At 48.6% G+C, this 18216-nt stretch overlaps 1 protein-coding gene across 2 annotated transcripts in view; it reads left to right on the top strand.

Annotated features, from left to right (window-relative positions):
* Positions 1 to 18216, top strand: part of SH2D4A (SH2 domain containing 4A) — a 65390-nt gene that overhangs the window by 17281 nt on the left and 29893 nt on the right. For both annotated transcript variants that reach the window (XR_011564448.1, XM_070781521.1), the window contains 2 exons: positions 312 to 483; positions 17005 to 17085. Coding sequence is in view for 1 of the 2 variants with exons in the window: in XM_070781521.1 (XP_070637622.1) it covers positions 312 to 483; positions 17005 to 17085 (253 nt within the window). In the remaining variant the exon portion in view is untranslated. The remainder of the gene's footprint in view (positions 1 to 311; positions 484 to 17004; positions 17086 to 18216) is intronic.

Here is an 18216-nt window from a genome sequence, read left to right as displayed (position 1 = left end):
TATTCCCGAACAGAAGGAAGGCTGTTCAGCTTCTCATGCGGGAGCCGGGCAGGCCTGGATTCCAGTCCTGGCCACTGCCAGGCCTTGGATGCGGGATAACGGTTATCCTGAGCCTCTTACAGCAAAGCCAGGGTAACCGCACCCTGCCCCCAGGGCTGCTGTGAGGACTTGGTTAATGTCTTTAAATACTTCGCAAGGGCTCAGCCTGGCATCAACACCGTTCACGTCGTTTGAACGTAGACATCCACTTGGGGGAAAGCTGTCTTTACTGCAGGATGTGTTTTGATAATTCCACGTTTGTTTCTCCTCAGAAAAGCTCAGCCTGGAGAGCTCAGCAGCAGCTCGAAATCAAAGCTGCCATCCTCTGAGGGGCGGGCACCTGGTGCCGGGGAGACCGGGAATGTGGGCGACAAGGTGGCAGAGGCGGGGACGCCGGGCCGAGGCTGTGGGCCGGCTGCACCCCTCGCAGAGCAGAAAGCGCCCGTGAGTCATGTCTCTAAACCATGCGGAACTTCACGACAGGGAGACAGAGGTGTCGGGGCCCTGGGGCATCGGGATCCTAAAGGGGCTTTTCTGGAAAAGGTTCCTCCTGCCTTGAAGGCCCTGCGGTTATTCCTTAGGGGGATGGACTCACCTGCTTCCTCACAAACAACATAGAGCCCCCTTTTTCATGGGAGAAGTTGTGAGAAGAGAACTCTAAATAGAAAACTGTGCATTGTTAAGACATCCCCAGGGTTATTATTTTCCTGTTACATTTTTCTGTAATGGGTCGGCAGGGTCTTTCTCGAAGGGCTGGCTGGTGGACGGCAGAGCTCCTAGTCCCGTGGTCTCCGGGACTGGCGTGCGCACAACGCAGCCAGCTCCCCTCACCAGGGCGGGCAGGGCCAGGTCTGGCAGTTAAAGCTGCGGTTTGCTGGGCCTGGAACACCCGCTTCACCGGGATCTAGACTGTGTCCTCATGAGTCCCCCCCGCTTCACCCCAATGATGGAGTGAAGGGTGGATGGGGCCAGACAGGGAGGGTCTTGTGGGTGACCTGTTGTGCAAGAATGGTTGGCAGTTGTCAATGATTTTTGAGCAAGGGGCTGACCTGACCCCTTTTGAGGACGAAGCGTCAGGGCCCGTTGGTTTCATAGGGTCTGCCTGGTTTGTGGAACAGCCGTTGGCCTCCACACAACAAGAGCTCTGTCCTCGGAGCTAGAATGAATTCTCTGAGGTGTCAGGTCATTTACAAGAGCTCAAACGCAATTTGCTTCTGGGATTGTGGTTTGGAAGAATAATAAAACTAGATGATGAAGTTATTTCTTCTGCCAAGAACTTAATTACCCGGAGAGCTAGCAGGGGATTTGCAGCGGCCTGGCTTCTGTGAGGGCTCCGGCCCTCTGATTCTGGGTGTGCTCTTTACTTCTTGGAGGATGTTGAGCGGGGCTGGGGGGTACATGGAGGAGAAGACCCCAAGATGGATTGATTTACTCGTTCAATGAACAAGTACCGTTATGTACCAGGACTGAGATTACACCATAGGAGTAAAAATGGGATCATTGCCATTGTGGACTTCATAACTGAGGAAGCAAGAGAGACTTCACATAAAGTGTCATTTCAAGCGGAAGCAGTGGTCCAGGGACCGGGGTGTGTTTCTGTGCTCTTAGCCTGGGGACGTGAGCATCACCAGGGGTGGGGGTGGGGTGGGGAGGGCAGAATGGCTCTACAGGGGACTCGGAGCTGGAGGTGACCGCACAGGGTGCCTGGGGCTGGAGGTTCCAGCAGAGAGACCGCTGGGCAGGGCTGTGTGGCTGGGGTGGCTGGCGTGCAGAGGCAGGGATGGAGTGAAGGGCGGGTGGGGCCAGATGGGGAGGGTCTTGGGGGTGACCTGTTGTGCAAGAACAGTTGCCAGTTGTCAGTGATTTCTGAGCAAGGGGCTGCCCTGAGCAGATTTGTTTTCAGAGGAACTGACCATTCTTGCATCAGAGTAGGTCTTGCATTCTTGCATCAGATAGAGGTCTCTAGCACAGGTTTCCAAGCTTGGACGCCTAGGGGCATGAGGGTGTCATCAGCATAAACAGGAACCAAATGCTGGAGGAGTTGCTGGTTTGTTTGTTTGTTTTTTTAATGAAGGATAATTGCTTTACCATCTTGTGCTGGTTTCTGCCATACTCAGAATGCATTAGCCGTAAAGACTAGTCTGAGTCTGGTTTAGAAACATCAAGGATTTCTCATGCTCCTTGAGATGGAGATATAAGTTGATTTTATATGTGTGCTTAGTTGCTAAGTCGTGTCTGACTCTTTGCAACCCGTGGACTGTAAGCCCATCAGGCTCCTCTGTCCATGGGATTCTCCAAGCAGGAATACTGGAGTGGGTTGCCATTTCTTTCTCCAGCATATCTTCCCCACCCAGGGATTGAACCCCGATCTCCTGCATTGCAGGCGGATTCCTTACCGTCTGAGCCGCCAGGATTTTTTATATAAAACTTTTTATATAAAAAGCCGTCTGATTTTTTATATAAAATCAGGAAGCTGATTTTATATAAAAGAATAAAATACACACATTTTGATTTAAAGTTTGCAAAGCTTTTTCTTGTGGAATTATTTCATTTTATGACATGAGTATGATTTCTGTGTGCACATCCACAGACTAATCTGTGAGACTAATCTGCCCCCGAATCTCTGAAAGTCCTCGTTTTCCTATATCTGACTTAACTCCCACTCCCATCATAATTCCAATGTACAGATTCGTTGTCTTCTCCAGATTTGCTCCTTGGGAAAGAACTCTGGTGAGAAGCTGAGACAATGCATGTTTCCAAAATGCAGTCCAGACTTTCGCTGTAAAGATTTCTGTGTTGCAGCCATAATTAACCATTGTTGTTCAGTCACTAAGTCATGTCCAACTCTTTGTGATCCCATGAACTGCATCACACCAGGCTTCCCTGTCCTTCACTGTCTCCCAGAGTTCTCTCAGATTCATGTCCATTGAGTGAGTGTTGCTATTTAACCATCTCATCCTCTGTCACCCTCTTCTCCTTTTGCCTTCAATCTTTCCCAGAATCAGGGTCTTTTCCAATGAGTTGGCTCTTTGCGGTGGCCAAATTACTGAAGCTTCAGCATCAGTCCTTCCAGTGAATATTCAGGGTTGATTTCCTTTAGGACTGACTTATTTAATCTTGCAATCTGAGGGCCTCTGAAGAGTCTTCTCCAGCACCACAATTTGAAAGCATCAGTTCTTTGGTGCTCAGCCTTTTTTGTGGTTCAGCTTTCACATCTGTACATGACTTCTGGAAAAATCATAGCTCTGACTATAGGAACCTTTGTTGACAAAGTGATGTCTCTGCTTTTTAATATACCATCTAGGTTTCTCATAGCTTTTCTTCTAAGGAGCAATCGTCTTTTAATTTCATGGCTGCAGTCTCTGTCTGCAGTGACTTTGGAGCCCAAGAAAATATATAAATTTAACCATAGTGTCTATCAATAAAAGGATATTGTCATGTCTTTAAAATTTCATTGTCTACACAAGGCCTAAAATTTATTATGAAAAGAAAAACTATCAAGCATTTTTATTGAAGTTTGTGATCATAATGCTTATCTGAATAACCATGGGAGGCTTTAAAGAACAGTCGATTTTCCAGAATCATAAAAAGCTCCAATCTTTGGCCACCTGGGTGAGAAGAGCTGACTCATTGGAAAAGACCTGATGCTGGGAAAGACTGAAGACAGCAGGAGAAGGGGACGACAGAGGATGAGATGGTTGGATGGCATCACCGACTCAATGGACAAGAATCTGAGCAAACTCCGGGAGACAGTGGAGGACAGGGAAGCCTGGTGTGCTGCAGTCCATGAAGTCACAAAGAGTCGGACACAACTTAGCGACTGAACAACAGGAGTGGACTGGGTCTCTGCATTTGTACCAGCTGGTGCCTTTTCAGCTCTGCTCTGATTGTCTTATGAAAGTATGGAGGTGGGAGACATTGTGGTAGACATATAGTCTGGGGCCCCTTTGGGCCCCTGTAGGACTCAGGGCAAATCCCACTGTTAATCCTTCGTTATCCACTCTCTTTGAAAATGAAAGCGTTAGTTGCTCAGTTGTGTCCAGCTCTTTGAGACCCCATGGACTGTAGCCCGCCAAGCTCCTCTATCCATGGGATTCTTGTGGCAAGAATACTGGAGTGGATTGCTATTTCCTCCTCCAGAGGAATCTTCGAAATCCAGGGATCGAACCTGAGTCTCCTGCATTGCAGGTGGGTTCTTTACCTTCTAAGCCACCAGAGAAACCCCATCTGCTCTCTTTACCCACTAATATTTTGAATAAGATGAAATCACCTTAAGAGGATGCCAAGAGGCGAAAGCAGAACATCCTAAGGGTGTAGCCAGGAGCCCGGGATATTCTTCGGTGAAAAGACAGGTTTGCTTTTGTGCTGGTAGCTGGGGCAGTCGTGGCTGGGGCCAGGAATTTGACCCTTTACGTACAGGTGTCCCTGGACAGCTGCCGGAGGACTTGGTTTCAGGATCCCACTCCATCCTCAGAGCCGCCGTCTGGGATGTAAAACCAGGTGCGTTCTTGGAGTGGAGGGGGCTGGCCCGTGGCTGGGTGGGGCCTGTGTTAGAGGCGGGGCCTGGCCCTCTCTTCTGCTGGGGAGGAACCGGCTGCACCCTCACCATCACACCCTGGGGATTCAAGGTTTTGCTTTTTTCCCTCCTAAAGCAGGAATGCTTTAGATCCAGATGTTGCTGGCTTTCGAATTAAACAGTAGACTTTCTTCTGTAAGAAAACAGGGAGAAAGAGAGAGGGGAGGGAGTGAGCAGGGAGTGGAGAGGGGATCGAGGCAGCATCCCCACAGCTTACATCCCAGCCCTGCTGCTGCCTCAGCCAGACTGCTTGGTGTCTGCCCTGCGCCTGGCAGCGCTGAGTCTGTGTGACCCAGCTTCTCCCGAGGGCCGGCAGACAAATCTCAGAACCTCTTGGAGCCTCCATTTTCTCCTCTGTAAAAACTGGAGATTAAAAATTGTTGTTGTTCCGTCGCTAAGTTGTGACCAACTCTTTGGCGACTCCATGGACTGTAGCCCGCCGGGCTCCTCCATCCATGGGATTCTCCAGGCAAGAATACTGGGCTGGGTTGCCATTTCTTCCTCCAGGGGATCTTCCCAACCCAGGGATCGAACTCACGCCTCCTGCATTGGCAGGCAGATTCTTTACCACTGAGCCACCAGGGAAGCCCCAGGAATTAAAAACACCTGCCTTTTTTTGAGCCCCAGAAATTAAAAGCATACCTTTCCTTCCCTGGTGGCTCAGCTGGTAAAGAATCCACCTTCAGTGTGGGAGACCTGGGTTCGATCCCTGAATTGGAAAGATCCCCTGGAGGAGGGAAAGGCTACCCACTCCAGTATTCTGGCCTGGAGAATTCCATGGGCTGTATAGTCCGTGGGGTCGCAAAGAGTCGGACACAACTGAGCGTCTTTGACTTTCACTGCCCACCATACCCTGAAGGTGGAGGGCTCAGCAGTACTGGCCTGCCCTCCGTTATCCAAACCCCTGGGCCAGATGTGTTTTAGATTTCAGATTTTTTCAGACTTTATAAAAGAAATGCTGTGTCTATACAGTGTAATGTGTAGTATCCCCAGTAGGACTTGCTGCTGCTGCTGCTAAGTCGCTTCAGTCGTGTCCGACTCTGTGCGACCCCAGAGATGGCAGCCCACCAGGCTCCCCCGTCCCTGGGATTCTCCAGGCAAGAACACTGGAGTGGGTTGCCATTTCCTTCTCCAATGCATGAAAGTGAAAAGTGAAAGTGAAGTCACTCAGTCATGTCCGACTCTTAGCGACCCCATGGACTGCAGCCCACCAGGCTCCTCCGTCAAGAGTACTGGAGTGGGGTGCCATCGCCTTCTCCGCCAGCAGGGCTTAGTTACACTCTGATCAGTGATGGTAAATACTGTAAACGGCCTCATGGTAGTCCAAGTCACGTTTTCTCCTGAGGATAAGTTGCATACATTCAGAACAATCCAAAGGGGTTGTGGACTTGGAGGAGACTTTTGTGCTGTGGAAGCATAATGAGAGCAAACACGGTAAATGACCCAGAAGACCGGCGCTTTCATCCTCACTCTGTGTCTGCAGGATTCTGTTTTTCCTTATCTGTGAAGTGAGAGGCTTCTTCCCCCCAGTATTTGAAAAATATAACTTTTTAATGAAAACGTATCCAAATCACTGGTGGCTCAGATGGTAAAGTGTCTGCTTGCAATGCGGGAGATCCGGGTTCGATCCCTGGGTTGGGAAGATCCCCTGGAGAAGGAAATGGCAACCCAGTCCTGTGTTCTTGCCTGGTAAATTCCATGGACAGAGGAGCCTGGTAGGCTACAGTCCACGGGGTCACAAAGAGTCAGACATATAGTATTTATCTTTGTTAGCAATGATTTTTTTTTTAACTATAGGAGCATGTGTTAATCATCCAAAAGCTATCTATCCATTTATCCATCCATCTGACCTGCCTCCCAACCTATTCACCCATTGATCTATATAAACTAATATACATTTGTATTGACCAGTTATTTAATAGCATCACATAGTACATTTTATAATGACTGACTAGTCTACTTCGGATATTTTGGGTGTAAATATAAATGTTTACGTTTGATTTTTATGAAATCAAGTTCACCCATAACAAATTTCCTTTTAGAAAATTACCTCATTGCTACAAATTTACAAATTTAAAGATTACAAGTAAATTTAAAAATTAAGACCCTGAAAAATTTTTTTAAATGCACAAGAATGGATTAGAACATGAGATATTTTTGAAATGTTTACCCTCTGAGGGATCCTCTGGAGGAGGAGCTGGCACCCCACTCCAGTATTCTTGCCCAGAGAATCCTATGGACAGAGGAGCCTGGCGGGCTACAGTCCATGGGGTGGCAAAGAGTTGGACACGAGTGACTGTCTGGGCACACTCTGAGGGAAAAATATGCAGATCCAATTGAGAGGCGTTTAAATGGTCTGTCGCCACGGAGCACAAGTCAGCTCCTACGCCTGCACCTGCACAGACATCACTAATGGATCACAGCTCTCCTCCCCGCAGTCAGGGCCCCTTCCTCTTTTGTGCCCTATCCGCACAGACATCACTAATGGATCACAGCTCTCCTCCCCGCAGTCAGGGCCCCTTCCTCTTTTGTGCCCTATCCGCACAGACATCACTAATGGATCACAGCTCTCCTCCCCAGAGCCAGGGCCCCTTCCTCTTTTGTGCCCTGTCTGCATAGACATCACTAATGGATCACAGCTCTCCTCCCCAGAGCCAGGGCTCCTTCCTCTTTTGTGCCCTATCCGCACAGGCATCACTAATGGATCACAGCTCTCCTTCCCGGAGCCACGGCCCCTTCCTCTTTTGTGCCCTGTCCACACAGACATCACTAATGGATCGCAGCCGTCTTTCCCGCAGCCAGGGCCCCTTCCTCTTTTGTGCCCTGTCTGCACAGACATCACTAATGGATCGCAGCTCTCCTTCCGGCAGCCAGGGCCCCTTCATCCTTGTGCCCTGTCCGCAGATGCTCTGTTTGCGGAGAGGAGTCCGCGAGAGTTTCCTTCTAGCTCTAAATACTCATGATCCTAAACAATTCTCGTGCCTCTGTGGCCTGAATGTGAATATCTTCTCAGGTCTCTGCAACTGTTAAAGAGGGTTTCTATGCAGTTTCACTGGGTAAGTCATGTCACCGGGACTGGATGTTCACATCTGAGTGGGAATTGGGCAGGGATGTGAGGTCCACACCCAGCAGTAGAGGGTGAGGTTAACCCGGCCTCCTGTCTGGAAATAAAGTACAAATTACGTGCTCCCTAGTCAACTGGCTGTCGTATTCTGAGCTTTTCCCCACAGCCCTCCACCCCCAGACTCAAACCCGTATCTCTTGGCCTACCTGGGCCTAGTTAATCTCCTTACATATAAAAAATGTAGAGACCTGAACCCTTACTTTCATGGAACCAGAGCAGTGAACAGCCCAATCTTTAGGTCTACAACTGGACTGTTCTGTACCAATGAAACAGTGCTTTATTTTATATCTTCATCCGCAAACGGCTTTATCCAAGGAGGTGTCTTCTAGAACAATGAAAGGTTTGCCTCAGTTCTGAGGGTGGAGACTGTCTGCTTCACCCTTATATTTGGTGGTGGTGGTTTAGTCGCTGAGTCGTGTCCGACTCTTGGGATCCCATGGACAGAGGAGCCTGGCAGGCTACAGTCCATGGGATTCTCCCGGCAAGAGTACTGGAGTGGGTTGCCATTTCCTTCTCCAGGGGATCTTCCCGACCCAGGAATCGAACCTGGGTCTCCTACATTGCAAGCAGACCCTTTACCAACTGAGCCACCAGGGAAGCAAGAAGCATATGTGGGGGATTTGAGAAGAGTTGTTTAATCTCTGCTTCAGGATTTAGAAAACTTGGAGTCCAGTATCTCTATCACTCAAGATAATCTTTTTAAAAACATTTTTTAAGAATATATTTATGTAAACTTAAATTTTTCATTTTAATAAATGGATGGCCAAAAGTAAGACTGGCTGATTAAGTACCAGATTTCTTGAAACTGTAGAGCTGACACAGTAGAAGATTGCTGGTCTGGGAATGGGCCCCCTTTGAAGCAGCTCTGTCCCTCTAGCGGAATCAGTTCCCGCCATAAAATAGGGATTAAATTAGCAATATTGTTTCTTTACAAAAGAAGCTGAAAAAAATGTATGCAGATGCTTTCCTAGTCTTATCTCATGGAAGCAGCAAGAATTGTCCCCTGAAGTCCTTCAGTTATAAGATGCTGCTCTCACCACGAGCACAGCTGTGGTCCTTGTCATTTTTCAGAGGAGAGGGTGGAGGCAGGCAGAGGCTGTGTGGCTTGCGCAGTTGAGGAGGAGGCAGAAAAGATGCCTAGATCAGGGCTGACTGCCTGGCATGTATTCGAAAGCTGTTGCCTTCGGCAGAATACCTGCCCTCCCCTTGTTCTTGGCAGTGGTGACAGCACTTGGGAGACGCAGACTGATGGTCTGCTTAACATTTAGTGAGAGTGTTGTGGTTCTTGGTGGAGGACAGCAAACGCTCCAGCATTGCTCAGAGTCTGTCGCTGAGCGGGAGGTGATGATAAATATCAGAACTTAGCTGTCACCCAGCCAGGTTCTGAGACAGGCAGGTTGGGAAGCGGAGGCCGTTCTCAGGCAGAGACAAGTCTGATGGGGACTTAATTGGAGCCCGAGAAAATGGCAGGAGAAGTACTGTGTGAACAGGTACCCTCCCCGGGGGAGTTTAGGTAGAACCAGGAGCACCCCTCTGCTGAGCAGAGAGACCCTTAGGGACCCCCTGTGTTGACAGACTCCCATCCCCCCGAAGCAGTCAATGTGTAACCCCTTCCTGCGGGAGAATATGGGAGGGAGCAGGACAGGTCTGAATGTGGTCGGGAGAGGGGTGGCTGGGGCGCTAATTCAAAGATAAGCCCTTGTGTGTGTCTGCGTCGGGTGATTTGTAGGCTGGGGACTGACTCTCCATCAGTAGACTGACTGTCCTTGCCCCAGAGAGGACCTCGAATAAAGCTATCTGCTCACTTATAGATTTTATTTCCAGAGAATTACTTGTTTTTACAGAAATGGCCTTCAAAGTGGACTATATTGCAAAACAGGAGATTGTAAAAAAATTAAAACAAACATCTGGAATTCAAAGCATTCCAAAAAAACAGAAAAAGATCTTGAAGCTAGCATATTATAAAAATCCTTGAGCAGGACTCTTCCCTGTCATATGTTGTATCTTCTTTAACCACATGGAGCTGGAGATGAGACTGCTTGCCTTTCCACTCCTAGTATGCGCACGCACGCACGCACACGCACACACACACACACACACACACACCCCTCCCACACTGCCCAAGGTTCTGGTACCTGCTTTTGCACCTGTCATTTCAGTAAAGCAACCGATGAAAAAAACATGCCTCTAAAATGTGTGCTTTGATTGTAAAGTTGGCCTTGAAAGGTGTGGCATCCAGTTGTGTTTTGAGGTGTTTCTCTGGCTCGTAGGTGATGTTCCCTTCAGTAGGGCGCAGTGAAGCAGTACCTGTAAGATGATGTTCAGACGCGATGAAAGGCTTCCTCTCAGGTTTCCCTTCTTCCTTACCTCCCTCGTCCCTCCCAGAGCAAAGTTGTTAAGCTTGCTGTCTGCTCGGTCACCAGTAATTCTCTGAAGCTGGATTTCAGTTGCTTGTCTTCATAAAGGAGAGACTCAGAAACAAGGTGTTGCAATCATACCACTTGGACAGGATGGAAAAGAAAATGCTTGGTTTTCACTTTTGGACTCTCATCCATCTTGAGGCGCTGTTGTCTGGCACCCAAAGTTTGGGGTTCTCTGTGGCACAGGCTTTCTGTTGAGAGTGAAAAGTAGGACTTCCCTGGCCCAGTGGGAAAGAGTGCCCCTGCCAAGCAGGAGACATGGGTTCAATCCCTGACCTGGGAAGATACCACATATGGAGGAGCAACTAAGCCCACGCACCACACCTACTGAGCCGGTGCCCTAGTGCCCGGGGGCCACAGCTGCTGATTCCCGCATGCCCTAGAGCCTGGACTCTGAAATGAGAAGCCTCCACGGTGAGAAGCCCACATACTGCACCTGGAGAGTAGCCCCCACTCGCCGCAACTAGAGAAAAGCTTGTGCGGCCACGAAGACCCAGCACAGCCAGAAATAAATAAAATTATAAAAGAAGAATGAAAAGTAGTATTAGCGTAGGTCCCTTGGTGGCTTAACCTTGGCAGGTAGTATGCAGGTGGAGAGCCCGCCTCCACCGAGGGGTAGGTGCCCTGTGCCAGGGCTTGGTGGAGCCCTTGCGGGACAGCTGGCTCTTGTCTGCAGACAGATGTGTTCCCAGTCCCCCAGAGGGACTAGTAGTGAGGAAACCACTGCAAACAGGAGGGGACATGTATTCCTGAAATGCACATGGAATTTTGAGGGTTGAGTTGGATGTGAACAAAACAGATAAAATTCCAAACCACTAACTATGTCCCTGATGTCTGTTCCCTCCTAGTCTACACGAAGGAAGCATTTCAGTATTATTTTTTTGTGAGAAAGTATTGAGTATTCCAAGTAAAAACAGTTGAGGAATTAACTGGGACCATTTTATTAACTCAAGAGTGGAGCCATAATCAGTTACACAGTTTCCCAAGCTGATTTCGTGTAAGTGTAATAGAACTTCGTGGTAGTTTGTAGAATAAAATTTTGTATAAGCTATACTCACAGAATCCTAAGCCCTTCAAAGTAGAAAGTGAAAATGTTAGTTGCCAAGTCATGTCCAACTCTTTGCAACCCCTGGACTGTAGCCAGCCAAGCTCTTTATCCTTGGGATTTTCCAGGCAAGAATACTGGAGTGGGTGGGGAATGGCAATTCCCTTCTCCAGGGGATCTTCCTGACCCAGGGATCGAACCCAGATCTCTTGCTTTGCAGGCAAATTTTTTACCATCTGAGCCATCAGAGAAGCCCCAAAAGCTCATTTAAGCTGTTGGAGTTTTAGAAGAAGTATGTTACATAAAGAACTTAATATAAAGTGAATTACAAACGAGAACAGTTCTGGTGTTGAGAGTTGTACATTATGAAACTGGTGACACAGCTTCACGCTGGGCTGTGCCGGTGATGCCGGCATCAATTCGTTTATCTGCCTCGGTGGGAGAGCGTGTGTTGGGGAGAAAGATGCAGACCCCAAGTCAGAGGACCTTTCTGGGGCTCAGTGTCCTGTTCTGAAAAGTGGAGGTGAAGTAGCTACAAATCACTGGGTTGGATGTGAGAATCAGATGAAATAACATAGAGAGGTGATTCGTAAAGTATGATATATGACAGAACTGCTACTGTCTATTATTATTATTTTTAAAAAATCATTTTACTTGTTTATTTTTGGCTGTGCTGAGTCCTGATCGCTGCTCGAGCTTTTCTCTGCTTGCTGTGCTCGGGCTCAGGAGTTGTGGCTCCCAGGCTCTAAGCACAAGCTCAATAATTATGGCTCATGGACTTAGTTGCTCCGGGGCACATGGGATCTTCCTGGATCAGGGATCAAACCCGTGTCTCCTGCGTTGGCAGGCAGATTCTTTACCACTAGCCACCAGGAAAGCCCCAAGTTTCTATTATTGTTTATTGGTGCGTTCCTATTTTATTTTATGTCAAGACTTCCCAAATGAACCATGTTTTGAAGGCTCTGACTACTTTCTTAACAATTCTTTGTTACTATCCTTATGTATGTTATGTTTATATTATATATACTAAATATATAAATATTCATGGTAATATATTTAAATGTAAACGGGGCCTCTGAGACGCTTTCATAGCTGAAGCTCGTTGCCCTACAACCCTGACTATCTCTGACAATTATGTTTCCAAGGATATTACTTTCCAGTCCTGCTGTCTGCACGTTGCTTGGAGGAGTTGTGGGTGAGATGTGATGCTGGTGGGCAGCCCTTCATGCGGCATGACTGTACCATGCTTAGCTCTGCTCAAAATAAACTCAGACACTAAAGACGGTGGGCTTCCCAAGTGGCGCTCGTGGTAGAGAATCCGCCTGTCAATGCAGGAGACACAAGAGACTCGGGTTCAGTCCCTGGGTCGGGAAGATCCTCTGGAGGAAGGCATGACAACCCACTCCAGTATTCTTGCCTGGAGAATCCCCACGGACCGAGGAGCCTGGCCAGCCACAGTCCGTAGGGTTACACAGAGTCGGACATGAGTGAGGCGACTTGGCCAGAAAAGACAATGCATTATTTAAAGAGGTGCCATAAAATTACACATCAAAACCACTGTATTTTCAAATCAGGCTCTCCAGGAGTCTCCATGTATAGATTTTGCTAGAAACAATGTTGGAGGAATGGGGAAAAGATTCTCTAGGGTCTCCGTTGTCCTAATTCATGTCTCAGTGAAATCTCTCCACTGGGACTACACTGTATTTTCAGCAGTAAAATTGACTGTCCCTTTTTCCTCTTCTTAGTCTAGTTGGCGTTATGAATGTACCTCCACTTTCTCTGTATTATTATCCTTTGTCAAAGCGCAGTTTTATTATTCTGCCTCTCTCACTGTTTTAGAAAGAAAAAAAAAAGTTAAACCCGCAGTACGCTCAAAAGCTTCCTGTTAGAGTCATCACTGGGAAATTCTCTTTTTACTTAAAATGGCTGGGCATAGAAATAGGAATCTGATTATTCCAGTGACCTGGTTAGCAAAGTGGGGAGACAAGCCATCGATTTTTTTTGGAGGATTTGAATTCAGTCTTTCTTATTAGTATTAAAACTAGACTGGGACTTCCCTGGTGGTCCAGTGGTTAAGAATCTGCCTGCCAATGCAGAGGACCAGGGGTTCGATCCCAGGTCTGGGAAGATTCCACGTGCCGTCTGTCCATGGGATTCTCCAGGCAAGAAAACTGGAGTGGGTTGCCATGTCCTTCTCCAGGGGATCTTCCTGACCCAGGGATTGAAGCCAGGTCTCCTGCACTGCAGGTAGATTCTTTACCAGCTGAGCTATGAGGGAAGCCCAAGAGAAATCTCTGCAATGAGAAGCCTACACACCGAAACTCGAGAGGGGCCCCTGCTCACTGCAACTAGGAAAGCTGGACTTGGCAAGAGAGACCCAGCACAGCCTCAGCAAGTAAGACTAAGAAGAAACTACACAGAGTATCTCCTCATGATTTAGAAAGTGCTGGTGAGTTTATAGTGTGTCCACTCATTCACCAGGTATTTATTGAGGCCCTACTATGTGCCCAGTCACTGTTCCCTTTGCTGAGACTCCAGACATCAGTGAATTAATTAAGCCGACGTGGTCTTTGCCCTCACAGAGGTTATTATGCTAACCATCAGTCTATGAAGGAACACCGTGGATTTAAGAGGTGTACGGACAGGAGGAGCGAATACTTAACCCAGCGGTTTGTTTTCAAACGTAAACTCTTGATTTTAACTCCTGGATTCATCATTTCCTTCTTCACCATAAAAAAGCCAGTGCTGAAAATGTTCTGTCTTTTAGAGCTTTTTGGTTTATTGGGAATGAAAGTCTCTTGACATTTGTTTGATTGCATAATCCTACTTTCAAACAGAGTAAATATTTGGTTAGAAGCCGGAAGGAACCACTTTTCAAACCAGTTTAAAAAGGGAATATAATTAGAATAATCTTCGTGTGACATACAGTCTCTGGAGGAGATACAGTTTGTAACCATGTAATAGTGATGTTGCTGGCAGAGTCTTTTGTTACCACATTGCTTATGTAGATTTGAGTGGCCATACTTCCGATTTTAATGAATTTATATGTATTTATAAAGCCCGTTGGTCAGTGTGGAGGGGCTCTACTCCCAGGCCTTGGTCCGCACTGATTGGAGTGGACCATTCTGACTTGGTGTCTGCAGAAAGTCAGCTGTCTCCTGAGGTCATTGGCTCCCAAGCTTTCTCCTTATTTTCTGGAACTTTTGCATAAATATTGCGTGACAGTTTTTGGTTTTAAATAAAGCAAATAAGAAGCAGACACAATTGCTTTCATTCTGCTGGTAGAGTTTCAGCAGCTGCGGAAGTCTCTGCGATGCCGAGGATGGGAGGGGACAGTCCAGGCTTCTGTGTGTGAGAGCAGACGGGTGTTCTCTGGGATGCCCCATGGAAGAAGCAGGCTGAGAGGATGTGGGTGTCAGTCCCTGCTTTCCTATCTGTGATCAGGTGGCCTTACCTTTGTGGTAAAGGGATGACACTTGCTTTGACAGCCTTATGGTGTTAAGAAGGTCAAAGGATGTATTGATTTGAAAGTTCTTTGTAAGCAAAATCTATGTTGGGAGGTAGCTGGTTTCCCAGCCTTTCTTGTGTTACAAATTGGAATGTGTGTGTGCGTGCGTGTTAAGTCGCTTCAGTCGTGTCTGACTGTCTGTGAACCCAGGGACTGCAGCCTGCCAGGCTCCGCTGTCCATGGGATTCTTGGGGCCAGAACACTGGAGTGGGTTGCCATGCCCTCCAGCAGGGGATCTTCCCGACCCAGGGATCGAACCCGGGTCTCTTACATCTCCCCCATTGGTAGGCAGGTTCTTTATCACTAGCACCACCTGGGAAGCCCCACAAACTGGACTGACAACAGTCTGCTCCCTGGAACACAGCATCACGTGGAACCTTCGGAGAGGCTTCGTTCCTCTCCAGGACGCCGCTTCACCCTCAGGTTGGGGGTGCTCAGAGCGCCGTCCTTAGCTCGCCTCCCTCTGCTACCAGCGCCGTGAATCGTTGCTTTTGAGCTCTGAATCTGGCTGTTTTTCAGTAAAGGAGATCTCTTGCCTCACACTCCCTCCAGTCTATTCCATTCTACATGATGTGTTTTGTGAATCTGGAAGCACGGACGTGTATCTGAATGAACGTGCTCTACGCAAGACTGGAGTAACTTCTTTACATTATTTTAACGCTTTGGAATAAGAGCAAATCTTGGCTCACCTTTACAATGAGGATTTTTATAAACGTGGTTCTTAGCATGTGTGAACAGTTTTAGAGTTGACAGTATGTTCTAGACACGTGGAAGGATTTAAACAGAAGTGCCGAAGGCGATGGCACCCCACTCCAGTACTCTTGCCTGGAAAATCCCGTGGATAGAGGAGCCTGGTAGGCTGCAGTCCATGGGGTCGCTAGGAGTCGGACACGACTGAGCGACTTCACTTTCACTTTTCACTTTCATGCACTGGAGAAGGAAATGGCAACCCACTCCAGTGCTCTTGCCTGGAGAATCCCAGGGACGGGGAGCCTGGTGGGCTGCCGTCTCTGGGGTTGCAGAGAGTCAGACACGACTGAAGCGACTTAGCAGCAGCAGCCGATCGCTGGAGTGGTTGCTAAATTCATCAATTATTTATGCTAAATCCTGTCTACTCAAGATCCAACTTGTGAGCTCTGAGGTACTAAAAAGAAAACCTAACCCTTCAGACTCTTGAGAGTCCCTTGGACAGCAAGGAGATCCAACCAGTCCATTCTGAAGGAGATCAGCCCTGGGATTTCTTTGGAAGGAATGATGCTAAAGCTGAAACTCCAATACTTTGGCCACCTCATGAGACGAGTTGACTCATTGGAAAAGACCCTGATGCTGGGAGGGATTGAGGGCAGGGGGAGAAGGGGACAACAGAGGATGAGATGGCTGGATGGCATCACTGACTCGATGGACGTGAGTCTCAGTGAACTCCGGGAGTTGGTGATGGACAGGGAGGCCGGGCGTGCTGCAATTCATGGGGTCACAAAGAGTCGGACACAACTGAGCGACTGAACTGAACTGAACTGAACTGAACCCTTCGGACAAGGAAAGAACTGTCAGTTGTGAGCGGCACCAGTAGGTGGCACTGACGGTCACCAGAGGTCCAGCACAGAGTCCTGGAAACTGGTTCCTGCCTCTATGCTTAGATTTGAGTTATTTTAAGAATCCTGATAACGCTGTAATATCTGACAAGTGCAGAAGCCATGAGCATGTTGCTAGTGATAAGGGGAACATGATGATGACAGACGAAATTCAGATGGTGGTTTTTTAAAAAGCAAGTGGTGAGAACACACAGTTGTGTGTGTATGCGAGGCAGTTAGCGCCGTTGAAGGAGCACTTCTAAGGGACAAAGAATAACGTGTCCCAGCCCTAGATGGGGAGAGAGGCGAGCGCAGTGTGGTGGTCACGACTAAGGTGTTTCTCTGGTCTGACCTAAAACACACGGGGAGGCTGATCAGGGACTGAGAGAGAAAGAATTGAGATTAAGGAGTAGTGTTGATGTCTTATTACAGTAATCCCAGGGGTCCTGGGGCCAGCCGGGAGCAAGACACGAGCAAACCACCAGCCCTCAGCTTCTGAGCAGTAACTCACCGCTAACCCTACTGAGTGCAGACGCCGGGGTTTCCTATGGAGTTTCATGGAGTCAGGAGCTCACCTGTTGCTGGGAAATGCGTGGGTCCAGCGGTGGGGCGGGGGCACAGTGTTTGGGAACATTGACACAAGGGAAGCATTAGCAGATGATCTTCTGAAATTGCATTGCAGCTCTAAATGGCATAAAAATGTGTTTCGTTTGATTTTTAGCTGTCCTCCAGCTCCTCAAGAAATATTCACCAAATGTTGGCAGATTCTGTCAGTCGAATAAAGGAATTCGGATTTCACCAGGTAACAGACTCCCCTTCCATCTCAGGGGCGAAGGGCAGAGCCAGTTCTGCTGACGTTTCACAAATTGGTTTATTAGCCTCATGCAGAAGTGAAATTAAGTCTTGAGAAGCTCGTGAACACAGCTGTTCATCTTTGCCTGCTGATCCGGAGTGGGAGAGTCTTGAGTATCACGGAAAGAGCAGGTGCCAGGGCGTATCAGCTGGACCCCTCCCTGAAGACCTGACGCAGTGGGAGTGGGTGGTGGCCAGTGCTGGGGAGGCTGATTTCAGAGATAAAGGAAGCATGAAACTTGGCCGAATGGTGGATTCAGATCAGGTTCCCCAGCGTCCACCCCCTCTCAAGCCAGTCCATTTGCGCCGAGTGACCTCTTGTGTCACTGTGTCCACAGTGCTCACGGGACCTCCAGGCACTCCGCTGTCTGGGTCTGTGTGGACGGGGGTCTCCTGGCCCCCTTGTTCTGCTGTCTTGGTCCCAGAGATGCTCTCAGGATAACTGAGGCAGAGACTGGGAACCCACGGAAGATTGGAAAAAGTGGAGTAAGAGATGAGGCTGTGAAAAGGAGGATCTGGCCATGGTGGGGTGGCGGGAATGGAGGCTGCGGTGAGGGTGGCCCGGCCCGGTTCCCATGGACAGTGTGACCCAGGCCCGTTCTCCTCTGCGGGGCCGAGCGTGACCCACGAGCACGCACGTCGCAGACTGGAGTCACGGGCACCCTTGGAGCTGTGGGCCTGCTGTGCAGCTGCTGCTTAATAGATGCCTCTTTCCAAAAACAGCAGCCACAGTCGCTAAAGGAACTTTCCAGGGACGCTGCCCTGAGTATGATGTCATTTTACACGCGGGCAGGCGGGAAAGAAAGGTCAGAAGGTCTGCCCTGTTCATTCAGACCCCTGTGTTGAGGTCCTCCTGAGTGCTGGCCTCTGCTGAACAAAACAGCTCACATCCTGCCCTCAGAAAGCAGCTGTTTCTGATAAGGAGACAGATGATAAAGCTGACATGTGAAGTCAGGTCCTAGGAGCTCTGGAGGAAAATAACGCAGGATAAGGGACCTGAGGACAGGCCAGAGAAGGCTGCTCTGCGAAGTGGGTATTGGAGCAGAGGCCTGGAGACCGAGGCTGGGGCCGTGGGGCTGGC

Source organism: Bos indicus, chromosome 27 (assembly GCF_029378745.1).
Source record: "Bos indicus isolate NIAB-ARS_2022 breed Sahiwal x Tharparkar chromosome 27, NIAB-ARS_B.indTharparkar_mat_pri_1.0, whole genome shotgun sequence".
NCBI classification, from domain to species: Eukaryota; Metazoa; Chordata; class Mammalia; order Artiodactyla; family Bovidae; genus Bos; species Bos indicus.
This window is presented reverse-complemented; position numbering and strand designations above follow the sequence as displayed.